Source organism: Gigantopelta aegis, chromosome 5 (assembly GCF_016097555.1).
Source record: "Gigantopelta aegis isolate Gae_Host chromosome 5, Gae_host_genome, whole genome shotgun sequence".
NCBI lineage: Eukaryota > Metazoa > Mollusca > Gastropoda > Neomphalida > Peltospiridae > Gigantopelta > Gigantopelta aegis.
Window position 1 is genome coordinate 34,444,454 of NC_054703.1, and position 14,666 is coordinate 34,459,119.

Below are 14,666 nucleotides of genomic sequence, written 5' to 3' on the forward strand. Positions count from 1 at the left end.
GGTATGATTTACAGGAACGATCTATGATCCTCACTAAATCTCGTTCTTGCACTAAGCCATAATTTAGAGAAGAAAAAAAGAAGGTTTGTTTGTTTAACGACACAACTAGAGCACATTGATTAATTAATTAATCATCGTAAGCCATAATTTAGCGTACCGCCGCAGGGATAATCATTTATAAACTGTATTTTAAGAGGAAAATTGGTCACGGAATGCTAACTAAAGGTGTTTTACTGCTCGTAATTAAAATGTAGATGCAATTAGTACAGGCTGATAACGAGTTAACAGTCAGACAAACTAATTTCTAATGATGGTAATTTTTGCGCTAAGGACAAATGAATCACGATTTTTTTTTCTCAAAAATGAATACTAAAGATTCGCACATACGGTATGATTTACAGTAACGATCTTTGACTTCCAAATTTTTTTCTTTAACGATGTTGGCTAGGTTTTTAACGTGTTCATATACCTTTATGGTTTCAAACACGCCTATCTCGAGTCCGGCTTCAGATAAGATCGGGGGTCTGACTCGAGACAGGAAATACCTAAATATAGGGACAATTTCGAAATTTCGAAAATTACAACCAAGAAATAATAAAACAATGGAATGGTAAGGGGAGATTAATAAATTGTGGCTGCGTCCTTAAACATAAATATACCTAATCTATAACTAGTTAATAAATAGTTCGGCGCAATTTTAGATGGGGTGGTCTAAAAAAAAAAAAAAAAACTTTTTTTTTTTTTTAATTAATAACCCTGAGGTTAGGAGGAAGGGTAGGAGGGTCTTTAACGATCATACTTCACGAAACGACAAAGGGCACCCGTCGGCATCTAGGCATTTAACCAGAACATTATTGTAAGAGGGTACTCTCGTGTTTCTTCCTGTAGTGTGTATATTACTGATTAATATGTCAAACATTTGTTATCGGCGACCCCCAAAATGATCAATGCAATGGTATTTAGCATCAAACATAGGGTTATAATTGTATTAGAGCGGGAATCGTGTTTTAGCTACACGGCTATCTCTGACCGTTCAAATGTCCGTCTAGCTCTCGAACGGCAGAGTACTCGGGCGTAAACGCTATTAAAGGGACATTCCTGAGTTTGCTACATTGTAAGATGTGTCCGACTAATACAATATTTCTACGATTAAACTTATATATTAAATATATTTTCTTGTTTAGAATATTAGTGTCTGTATACACAATGTGTTTCTGGTCGGCTTAATATTTGTAAGAAGCACAAACTGGATTTTTTCTTCAAATAATTTCGTACGTACAAAAAAACATTTTAGGAAATAAATGAAATTTAACCTACTGCAAATATTAGAACGACCAGAAGCACGTTTAATATACAGCTACTAATATTTTATGCAGAAAAATTACAATTACAATCGTTAAAAAGTCTTTGTTAGTCGATAACATCTTTAAAATTGCAGATAACTCAGGAATGTCCGTTTAACGTGCCTTTATCCAATTAAGGTTCAGGCTCGTCTGTCCCACACCCAATCTCTGGCATGGCCAGTGGTCGAGTGTGGGACAGAGTACGCTGGCTAGCTAGGGAGCCAAGGACTGGGATGTGGAGACGGACTACAAGAGAAACTGAATGACAAGAATTAAAAAAAGAGAGAAAAAAGAGAGGAGTTTATCTTGATGTAGCATGAAACGTACCTGCTCAAAGCAAACGTGTCACCAATCAGCCCTGCCCGGTTGGCTTGTGGGAAAACCTGGAACAGAGAACACATTGATTATCAGTTATTGCCAAGGACAAACCGGCCTCGGTGGCGTCGTGGTTAGGCCATCGGTCAACAAGCTGGTAGGTACTGGGTTCGGATCCAAGTCGAGACATGGGATTTTTAATCCAGATACCGACTCCAAACCCTGAGTGAGTGCTCCGCAAGGCTCAATGGGTAGGCGTAAACCACTTGCACCGACCATTGATCCATAACTGGTTCAACAAAGGCCATGGTTTGTGCTATCCTGCCTGTGGGAAGCGCACATAAAAGATCCCTGGCTGCTAATCGGAAAGAGTAGCCCATGTAGTGGCGACAGCGGGTTTCCTCTCAAAATCTGTGTGGTCCTTAACCATATGTCTGACGCCATATAACAGTAAATAAAATGTGTTGAGTGCGTCGTTAAATAAAACAGTTCTTTCTTTCTTTCTTTTGCCAAGGACAAAAGCACTACATACTGAAAGTCTCAGAGATAATATCACAGTAATGTCATTGCGAATGACACCCCCCTCTCAAAAAACCTCACCCCAACACCCCCCCTCAAAAAACCCCAGAACGATTGTCGGTATTATTATGTGCGGGGTGGGGGATGGGGGGTGGGGTGGGAGTGGTGTGTGTATGTGTGTGTGTGTGTGTTGTAGGTTGTTACAGGTGCCTCTTAGCATATGTATGAAATGTTTTATTTAACGACGCTCTCAACACATTTTATTTACGGTTATATTACGTCGGACATATGGTTAAGTACCACACAGATATTGAGAGAGGAAACCATCTGTCGCCACTTCAAGGGCTACTCTTTTCGATTAGCAGCAAAGGATGTTTTTATATGCGCCATCCCACAGACAGGATAACACATACCACGGCCTTTGATATACCTGTCGTGGTGCACTGGCTGGAGCGAGAAATAGACCAATGGGTCCACCGACGGGGATCGATCCCAAATCGACCGCGCATCAAGCGAATGCTTTACCATTGGTGCCTATTAGCAATGCTAAAATCGACCACTGAATACTCTGTTCTGTTCTGCATACTCCCCGATGTTCTGACCTCAATTAAGACGGCGACATGACTTGAATTGGTTTAACATGCTCATATACCACTAAGGTTTCGAGCATTACGACGGTGAACAATTAATCAATGTGCTCTAGAGGTGTCGCTAACAAAAAACAAATTCTACTTTCCGAAGTAATCAGACAGCCCACACAAAACACGACGAGGAACATTGACAGGTGTGTACCGGACACGGTGGTGTCGTGGTTAAACCGTCGGAACAGGGTTCGTAGCCTGGTACCGGTTCCAACCCAGAGCGAGTTGTACCGACTCAATGGAATGGCGTAACACCACTACACCTTCTTCTCTCACACTACAAACTACAAACAACTAACCCACTGTCCTGGACAGACAGCCCAGAAAGCTGAGGTGTGTGCCCAGGACGGCGTGCCTGAACCGTAATTGGATATAAGCACGAAAATAAGTCGAAATGAAAACGACAGGCGTGTGCAAGAAAGAAGCGCATATCGTGGATGGAGAGACAAGGACTGGTTTGTGGACGTTACCAGCAAAATAAGCTAAAAAGGAGCTGTCCTATTGGGATGAAATAATTAAAATAAAACCCAATCCAAATAATAAAATGTTTTTGAAAATGCTTAGTTGGCCTTTGTTCCTAAATGATAGTCAAATACAATCATGAATTTTTGAACTTTTTTTATTTAACGACACTACTAGAGCACAATTACTGATTAATCATTGGCTACTGGATGTTAAACATAATTAATCATTGGCTACTGGATGTTAAACATAATTAATCATTGGCTACTGGATGTTAAACATAATTAATCATTGGCTACTGGATGTTAAACATTTGGTAGTTGTGACACGTACATTGTAGTCATCAGCAAAAACCCGCTACTGTTTTTTTAATGCAGCAAGGGATCTTTTATAAGCACTTTCCCACAGACAGGAAAACACATACCACAGCCTTTGACCAGTTTTGGTACACTGGTTGGAACGAGAAAAATCCTAATCAGTTGAATGGATCCACCGAGGGGGTTGGATCCTGCGACGCAAGCACTTCAAGCGAGTGTTCAACCAACTGAGCTAAGTCCCGCCCTTACAGTGATGAAGACTAATTGTATGATAAACATGTCACATATTTATTACAGAAATATAAAATGATGTGTAAAACGTCACACGTAAAACGATCTCTAACATGTCAAACGTAAAATGATGTGTAAAACGTAACACGTGAAATGATGTGTACAACGTCACACGCGAAACGATTATAAAAACCGTCACACGTAAAATGATGCATAAAACGTCACACGTAAAATGATTTGTACAACGTCACATATGAAACGATGTGTAAACCGTCACACGTAAAATGTGTAAAACGTCACAATGAAATGATGTGTAACACGCCACACATGAAATGATTTGTACAACGTCACACGTGGAATGATGTGTAATACGTCACACGTGAAATGATGTGTACAACGTCACACTTACTGTGTGGTTTAACAGAAGCTGATCCACCAACTTCCGCCACATGTCCGGCATGTAGTTCACGCGGAAGAATCCCATGTAGTCTACGTTACCTAGCAACCAACCAGAAGAAGGTTTCGGTATTGTTGCTGAAAAAGTCATATTAAAAACACTATTAGTTATTTATAAAAAGGCATTGTGTAGTAGAAAAGCAACAACTACAATAACAACAATAACAATAAAATAATAATAACAACGAAAATAACACCAATAATAACCAGAATAACACCACCACCACCGACAACAACAACAATAACAACAACAATAACACCAATAGAATACACCACCACACCGACAACAACAACAATAACAATAGAATAATAACAACGAAAATAACACCAATAATAACCAGAATAACACCACCACCACCACCGACAACAACAACAATAACAATAGAATAATAACAAATAACACCAATAATAACCATAATAACACCACCACCACCACCGACATCAACAACAATAACAATAGAATAATAACAACGAAAATAACACCAATAATAACCATAATAACACCACCACCACCACTACCGACAACAACAACAATAACAATAGAATAATAACAACAACGAAAATAACACCAATAAAAAAAAAAGTTTGCTGCCATTTGTAACATGTTTACGATTACCATATTCTTTTTGATGAAAAGTAAAGTTTGTAAAGTTTGTTTTATTTAACGACGCAACTAGAGCACATTGATTTTTTATCTTATCATCGGCTATTGGACGTCAAACATATGGTCATTCTGACACTGTTTTTAGAGGAAACCCGCTGTCGCCACATAGGCTACTCTTTTTACGACAGGCAGCAAGGGATCTTTTATTTGCGCTTCCCACAGGCAGGATAGCACAAACCATGGCCTTTGTTGAACCAGTTATGGATCACTGGTCGGTGCAAATGGTTTACACCTACCCATTGAGCCTTGCGGAGCACTCACTCAGGGTTTGGAGTCGGTATCTGGATTAAAAATCCCATGCCTCGACTGGGATCCGAACCCAGTACCTACCAGCCTGTAGACCGATGGCCTGCCACGACGCCACCGAGGCCGGTAAACACCAATAATAACCAGAATAACATCATCAACAACAACAACATCATCAACAACAACAACCACAACCACACACCACCATTGACAGTTTAATTCTACACATTTATCACTGTACAGATTTTGGTAAATGTATCATTGTTAAAAATTTAATTTGTTTTGTTTAACGACACCACTAGAGCACATTGATTTATTAATCATCGGCTATTGGACGTCAAAACATTTATCCTGTATCGCACATAATATGTGCGATCTGGACCGGAACATTTAAATGGGGAATATCCTTTTTATTTTTTACTGCAGTTAGCGCCTTTTATTTACTGACATCATATATGATTTACAAATTACGTCACATCGTATTTGAAACATTACACAAGGCTGCCGCAGAGTATGATTCTTAATGTTAAGTAAATCTATGAAAGGAGTTTTGATCATAGATTTAACAAAGTGTTGTTATTGCGTTTAAATAATAATAATTAAAAAAAAATTTTTTTTGTAAAACATACAAGAATGTATGCAATAAATACAGAACTTCACATACATTGTTTTCGCTTCCTATTAAATTTTGTTGTACTCGTTTATTTTGCGAAAGAACATACCACTCGACCACTGCGCCGTCTTGTGGTATATATTCGTGCGCCAAATAAACACGTACAACGAGCTACTCTCGATTCACTAATATCAAACCCTGTATTAGGCTCCGCCATTTACCTTTCGACCGACCGATAAAAATTGCGCCAAATTCCCTCAATCAAAATTGCGCACTCTTTTCTCTTTGGCATTTAACTGGCCTCAGATTACACTTATCTTCCCATTTGGTTGTCCAAAATCCGGAAATTTGACCACGCAAGTAGTCTGCTGTTTGACTGTGATTATTTCATGGCAGACAGCTATGAAGTGGCAACTGTTTGACTGAAGTGACAGGGGATAGCATGTAGTTTGTAAACATGTGTAACTTGCTGACATTGAAAACTTGTTTGTGGTAATTCCGGCCCATGCAACAGTAGTGCTTTTTGTGTAAAATGGGTGTACTCCGGCCTGGTTTAGAGGGTGTGTCTGTTTAAACCAATATGCTGGGAGAAAGAGCTGGACAACAGGGGTTGTCCGTTTCAGGGTATGTGTTCCCCCATGCAGGCAAAGGTACATACAAAACTTCACGGGCCTGCTGATATTAATAAAAATGTTATAGCCACTAAGGCTATATAGAAACATATAGCGAAATTAATTGTGGTCTGAGGCCAACTGCTCCATTCAAATTCCATAGCACCACCACCATCCCCACCCGCCTGCTACCGATTTGATCGGGCTGCTGGTGCTCCCTTGCACCTGCCAGTGCAGGCGGTCCCTCCTCTCCCCTCCACCCACCTTTCCTGTCATAGATGGAGGAGCCGGCACAGGCGTGCGCTACAACAGCTTGTTCTGAATGTGCACGTAAAACCCTATGACATGGCATGACAAACACGTGCAATACATAGGAAGCGAAAACAATGTAAGTGAAGTTCGGTATATTTAATACCTGATCCTCGGTTGAGCCACACAAGTTGTTTTTCTGTAGGCGAGTCTTGACAGGTGTAAGTGAACGGAATATACCACTTATATCTGAAACGAAATAGGATTCAAAACAATTATTCAATTCCCATGAACCACAATCATACTTTAATTTTTTTAGCTGCGTATTAATTAGTAAGCTTTACGAATGTATCAAATCTGCATGAAATATAGTACCCTTTACGAACGTATCAAATCTGTATGAAACATAGTATCCTGTACGAATGTATCAAATCTGCATGAAATATAGTAACCTGTACGAACGTATCAAATCTGCATGAAATATAGTATCCTGTACGAACGTATTAAATCTGCATGAAATATAGTAACCTGTACGAATGTATCAAATCTGCATGTAATATAGTTTCCTGTACGAATGTATCAAATCTGTATGAAATATAGTACCCTTTACGAACGTATCAAATCTGTATGAAACATAGTATCCTGTACGAATGTATCAGATCTGCATGAAATATAGTATCCTGTACGAACGTATCAAATCTGCATGAAATATAGTAACCTGTACGAATGTATCAAATCTGCATGTAATATAGTTTCCTGGAATGTATCAAATCTGCATGAAATATAGTACCCTTTACGAACGTATCAAATCTGTATGAAACATAGTATCCTGTATGAATGTATCAGATCTGCATGAAATATAGTATCCTGTACGAACATATCAAATCTGCATGAAATATAGTAACCTGTACGAACGTATCAAATCTGCATGAAATATAGTATCCTGTACGAACGTATGCAATCTGCATGAAATATAGTAACCTGTACGAATGTATCAAATCTGCATGTAATATAGTTTCCTGTACGAATGTATCAGATCTGCATGTAATATAGTTTCCTGTACGAATGTATCAGATCTGCATGAAATATAGTATCCTGTACGAACGTATCAAATCTGCATGAAATATAGTAACCTGTACGAACGTATCAAATCTGTATGAAATATAGTATCCTGTACGAACGTATCAAATCTGCATGAAATATAGTAACCTGTACGAACGTATCAAATGTGCATGTAATATAGTAACCCGTACGAATGTATCAAATCTGCATGTAATATAGTATCCTTTACGAATGTATCAAATCTGCATGTAATATAGTATCCTTTACGAATGTATCAAATCTGCATGTAATATAGTAACCCGTACGAATGTATCAAATCTGCATGTAATATAGTATCCTTTACGAATGTATCAAATCTGCATGAAATATAGTATCCTTTACGAATGTATCAAATCTGCATGTAATATAGTATCCTTTACGAATGTATTAAATCTGCATGAAATATAGTATCCTTTACGAATGTATCAAATCTGCATGAAATATAGTAACCTTTACGAATGTATCAAATCTGCATGAACTATAGTATCCTTTACAAATGTATCAAATCTACATGGAATATAGTAACCTGTACGAATGTATCAAATCTGCATGAACTATAGTATCCTTTACGAATGTATCAAATCTGTATGAAATATAGTATTATTTACGAATGTATCAAATCTGCATGTAATATAGTAGGCCGATCCTTTACGAATGTATCAACTCTACATGAAATATAGTATCCTTTACGAATGTATCAAATCTGCGTGAAATATAGTATCCTTTACGAATGTATCAAATCTGCATGAAATATAGTAACCTTTACGAATGTATCAAATCTGCATGAAATATAGTATCCTTTACGAATATATCAAATCTGCATGAAATATAGTAACCTTTACGAACGTATCAAATCTACATGAACTATAGTATCCTTTACAAATGTATCAAATCTACATGAAATATAGTAACCTGTACGAATGTATCAAATCTACATGAACTATAGTATCCTTTACAAATGTATCAAATCTACATGAAATATAGTAACCTGTACGAATGTATCAAATCTGCATGAAAAATAGTAACCATTACGAATGTATCAAATCTGCATGATATATATATATATATATATTTTTTTTTTCTTCAAACTAAAAGTTGAACCAATACATAATTTGTATTTTGAAAATCGCAAATTCTAATACCACCATATTTAGTAGATATTACACATAACTTTACCAAAATATCTGTCAGTAACACACTATAAAATTAAGTTATTTGACCGTCTGTTCTCCTTATTATCCCATCTTTGTAATGATCCAGTGTGACAACGATTCTTTCAAGGCGTGATTTAGATTTTGGAATAAAATAAATGATAAATTAATGGTAAAAATTAAAACTCTGCTACATTGGTATAATCAAACTTTTAACATAATTTTCAAAATAGAAGGCACTAGAAAATACAAATTTGCTTCGATAACGTTTTGGCGGGTGTGTACAGTATGACGTGACGTATTCAATTGATTTAAGTTTAGTAATAGAACGTTTACTTCCCCCTGTGATGGACAGAACACCCTGGCGAAGTCAAGAGGTTGTGTCCACGAGAGGCGTGCTTGAACAGTTCTCTATTGGAAGCATGTCAAAACATTACCCACACCCACACCCATGTTTTCTTCCCATCATAAGTACAAGATTAATTAGGTTTAGCTCCAACAATAGGATCAGCACTAGCATAATGTTTCTTGACTATCCCATTTCTATTCTATCTACTCTCTATCTTTTATTACTATATATTAATAAATATTAATTATGTTAAATACTTTATACCACTGGAAATTACGTTATTATGTTTTATATATGATTATGGATATTGGTTATTGTCTGATGTCCATCTTGTTTAGGAGAGCACTTACATAGGCTCCTGTTGTGCAATTTTTTTGAGTTTTTTCTGATCAATATAATATCTCAAAACTTAAACGAGATTAATTGGAGGTATAATAAAGTTTGGTCTACTCATGCGCGATCGATCTAGGATCGTTCTCCGTCGGTGGGCCTACAGACAGTAGGACAAGAGAAGAAACACACTGTATATACAGACACTGATATTTTTAACAATAAAATATATAACATTTTCTAGTATGCAATTTTAGTTATTGAAAAAGCTCTGTTAGTCGAAAATATCTTACAATGGCTGGAAACTCAGGACAGTCAGTCTAATTAACTGATGAACGAACCAAATAAATAACTACCCAACTAACTTCATACCTACCTACCTGTCTGATGGGTTAACTAATGAACTAGCTAACTAAATAATTCATTTCGTTTCAACTTATTTTCGAGCTTATATCCAATTAAGATCCAAGCACGCTGTCATGGGCACACAGAACTCATCTATATGCGCTGTCTGTCCAGGACAGTGGATTAGTTGTTAATTATTAGTAGTTAATGATAGAAACGAGAGTGTAGTGGTCTTACACCTACCCATTGAGTCGTTAAAACTCGCTCTGAGTGGGAGCCGATATCGAGCTGCGAACTCTGTACCTACCAGCCTTATGTCTCATGGCTTAATCACGACGCCACCGAGGCCGGTCTAAATAATGAACTAACTAATGAACTAAATAACTAACATTACCCAAACGGATTAGAATCCTCCGGATCGGCTTCTTCCGGATTCAGAAGAAATCTCGACTGTTCGAGACTATAACTTCCGTTAACCTCGCGCACCGTGACAACCGGATATCCGCTTTGCTTCGTCCACGTGTCCATTATCTCCTTAATAATGAACGTGTTGTTCACAGCCTGAATTAAATACACACTAAAGTGAACACACAATGCGTATAGCACAGCAGTGAAGTGAACGCTAACGTTTTGAAAAATTATCAAAATATTTTATATTTATTTGTAGTTTATAGTTAGCATATAACTGTATTATAATATTTCACAATTGCTTCATTCTTTTTCATTCATTCATCCCACGTTGGGTGTTGAACCCTCCTGCTGAAGCACATTTTCGTTTTTTTTTGCAGTATGTTATATTGTCTAGGGAACCATGACTCGACTACCACCCAGTGACGTAGCGTGGGCGGGGCCACAGGGGCGGTTGCCCCGAGCGCAACATTCTCGACTGGTGGAAGGGACTCTGGGAGTGCTAACGGTCCACTGGTTAGGGGAGTGCAATACTTGCCTTGCCCCGGGCGCTGGCAACCCACACTACGCCACTGCCACCACCCTATAAACTTCTACCCCACCCCCGCTAAAATGTCTCTCACATGCGCCTGTAACGGGATGCGAACTCAGTACGTACCAGCTTTACGTTAGGTGGCTTAAGCACTATATACTACACCACCCGTGGCAGGCCACAGCTACTTACAATTCATAGTGAGCGATACCCAAGTGATGAAAGAACCAGCACAAAATACCCACCCGATTTTCTTTTGGAGTTCTTTGCTCGGAACAGAAAGCAACATACAAAAAAACACAACAAAAAAACAACACAAAAAAACCCCACCCCCACATAGGATCGTAGGATCGAACCTTCATGGTTGACAACAATAAGAATGCCCTCTTACCTCAGTAAACGTTTGCCACAGTTGATAGCTCTCTGCATTCTTAAACTTGAATTTTCTTATGTACATCTGAAACAAAATTAAATTGATTGCAATAACTCCTTACTTTGTTTTGTTCTCTTTCCAACCAGTGCACCACAACCGGTCAAAGGCCGTGGTATGTGCTTCTCTTGTCCGTGGAAAAGTGCATATAAAAGATCCCTTGCTGCATTAGGAAAAAATGTAGCGGGTTTCCTTTGATGATTACGAATCAAGAATTACCAAATGTTTGACATCCAATAGCCGACGATTAATTAATCAATGTGCTCTAGTGGTGTTGTTAAACAAAATTAACTTTATTATTATTTAAAGCACCTCGCCTGTTACTCCCACTCCTAAAGGGAATTACACTAAAGGGAATTACCCGCTGTGTCTTTCTACACCTCCCCTCGTTGAACTTTGGTATGTACATCTAAAAAAGAATATGTGTGACAATTGATAGGTTTCGGCACTTTTATAATTGAACGTTTGTATGCACCATGTGAAATAAATTTCGCGACATTTAGAGTAGTATTTTGTAAGATGCTTTGCAGCGCTTGCGTGAAGGCAAACATAGGAATAACACTTTTTACTCGTCATTGGAAATACAAAGTATATAATAAAATAGATTTAAACAATAGAGCTCATAGTTCATAAGTTTATTACACAGTTGAACTTTAAAACAATGTGCAGTGGTGTTGTAAAATGAATATTCATTCTCTTGTTTTTACTACATTGTTTTTTGTCATTGACAAAAGCTATAAATAGATCACCTGTAGGCCCCGCCTAAAACTGTCCCATCCAATGAAATCCTGCATCATCCGTAAGACCGCCATGCCCTGTGAAATACAAGAATTTATTATATACTTGGTAGAAATATATAACTATACGTGCAAAAAACATGATTAGGAAAAAAAATTAACAATGAACAAGCAATTTTGCACTCTTACAATATAAGAACGTAAATATCGTTGTAAGCATTCATTGCTCCCCATGGTACAACCATGAAACGTCTGTTTAAATGAAACATGGTTTATAGTTTGCTTTACCTTGCAGTATGAAATTACGTCAAAATATTGATGGATTTCATCGGGGTCTTTGATATCGGCTGATACCGGATGTGACGTCACCATGGCATCTTTGACCATCACGGGAAACATATCCTCCACAACCTGTGTTGGAAACTGAAACGAGAAAATAAATCAATGGTTATATTCATAGATTATAAAATTAAATTAAAAAACCCTTACCTTTTTTTGATATGAGCATAAACGATTTGTTTGTTGTAAACATCCTCTCTGATGCATATAACATCTGATGAAATTTTTTTAACACATCATTACGTTTCTCGCATAAAAGACTAACAAATTTCGTTTGATTATAACATGTTTCGGTAAAACCTTATTCAAACTGTATAGGTAGTACTAAACCAAATAACGTCCGGCTGGGTCAAAGTTCGAGGTGCACACAACTTTTGATAGCGAAGTGAACACCACAAGTCCTGTGATTGGTGATAAATGTGAGTGTGTTGGTTATAAAAAAAATAGTTTCATCTGGACAAAAAATGTATGACATTTTATTTCATCAAGTACCACTGTGTCAAGTAGCCTTGTGCTTGAAACATGTATGGGGTACCTGTAAAAAAAACGTACTCGAATTTTGTGCGAAAGTAAGGTAGTCATAGGCGCTACCCGTTATCTCAGAATTGAGCAGCTTGACCCCCCCCCCCCCCCCAATTTTTTTCTTATTCACTTTAAGGGTGAGGGATGGTAGTATTTATATCCGTGGCGTTTATGTCGATTGACCGGCCTCGGTGGCGTCGTTGCAGGCCATCGGTCTACAGGCTGGTAGGTACTGGGTTCGGATCCCAGTCGAGGCATGGGCTTTTTAATCCAGATACCGACTCCAAACCCCTTGCACCGACCAGTGATCTCCATAACTGGTTCAACAAAGGCCATGGTTTGTGCTACCCTGTCTGTGGGAAGCGCGAATAAAAGATCCCTTGCTGCTAATCGGAAGAATAGCCCATGTAGTAGCGACAGCGGGTTTCCTTTCAAAATCTGTGTGGTTCTTAACCATATGTCTGACGCCATATAACCGTAAATAAAATGTGTTGAGTGCGTCATTAAATAAAACATTTCTTTCTTTCTTTATGTCGATTGATACGTTGCAGGTAGGAGTTTTAGCCATATATGTTACTATTGTCGTCTATGGAATTTGATTTGGTGGCATACACCCTAAAGGAATTCGTTTAAAATGGTTGATATTTACGCAGTTAACACAAACAAATACTTCACATAAAGTAAATAACTATCGGATTTTACTACCAGCATCTTATAAGAATACAAGAATAGTCGAGTTTAGACAGACATACTAAAAAAACCGATATGTATGCACTGCCGAGGAAATGTCACTACATCAAGTACTTTATTACTTACAAAGGTTCATAAAATCCGAAAACGGAGTTATTAATTGTTGACAGGGCTTTAAACACAGTGTTTTATGAGAGTAGGCGTGATTAAAAAGCCAGTTTATCAGTTTATACTCGTATATACATTTTACGACAAGGGATAAAGTTTCAATATCAGTTTGCCCCCAATTTTCATTATATCTGATGTATTAACTTGTAAGTCAATGTAAGTATAATGCGGGTGTTTTTTTTTGGAGGGGGGGGGGAGGGGGCGGGGGGGGGGGCGGGGTCTAGGTCAGTAGGTAGAGCGCTCGTCTGAGGTGCTAGGATCGTAGGATCGAACCTTCATGATGGACCCATTTTCTGATTGTTTTTTTCCCGTTCCAATCAGTGCCCATGGCTGGTATATCAAAGGCAGTGGTCAGTGGCGCAAATCTATAAGCTCCGTATTTACGACGTCACCGAAGTCAGCAACACTATAAACTCATTGAGATATTGAAAATGTTGATTAATTTCTGACGCCATTTTGTAGTACAGTGATGAAAAAAAAATAAGGAAGGAAGGAAGGAAGGAAGGAAATGTTTTATTTAAAGCGACATACCCTAGTTTTTAAAATCGTACGTTCCTCTAAGAAGTAATGCTTAGTTATTTTTGATGGTATTTCCCTGTTTACACATCGCAGACTGTAGCTTCTCTCTGTTATAACAAATGTGTGTTGCAGGTTTGTAGATTAACTAAACTTAGTGTCCATTTTCACAGGCTGAAACAAAGGTCTGCGTCTTTAACGACGTACTCAACACATATTATTTACGGTTATATGGCGTCGGACAAATGGCTAAGGAACACACAGATATTGAGGGAGGGAACCCGCTGTCGTCACTTCATGGGCTACTCTTTACGATTAGCAGCAAGGGATTTTTTATATCCACCATCCCATAGATTGGATAGCACATACCACGGCTTTTGA

At 38.0% G+C, this 14,666-nt stretch overlaps 1 protein-coding gene across 1 annotated transcript in view; it reads right to left on the reverse strand.

Moving 5' to 3' along the window:
* The window catches only part of LOC121373677 (glutamyl aminopeptidase-like), a 113,598-nt gene that overhangs the window by 24,960 nt on the left and 73,972 nt on the right, over positions 1 to 14,666 (reverse strand). Inside the window, exons 8-14 of the mRNA XM_041500399.1 lie at positions 12,339 to 12,473; positions 12,063 to 12,128; positions 11,275 to 11,340; positions 10,338 to 10,504; positions 6,834 to 6,916; positions 4,238 to 4,362; positions 1,671 to 1,726 (exon numbers count right to left, since the gene is read on the reverse strand). Of these exons, the coding sequence (XP_041356333.1) occupies positions 1,671 to 1,726; positions 4,238 to 4,362; positions 6,834 to 6,916; positions 10,338 to 10,504; positions 11,275 to 11,340; positions 12,063 to 12,128; positions 12,339 to 12,473 (698 nt within the window). The remainder of the gene's footprint in view (positions 1 to 1,670; positions 1,727 to 4,237; positions 4,363 to 6,833; positions 6,917 to 10,337; positions 10,505 to 11,274; positions 11,341 to 12,062; positions 12,129 to 12,338; positions 12,474 to 14,666) is intronic.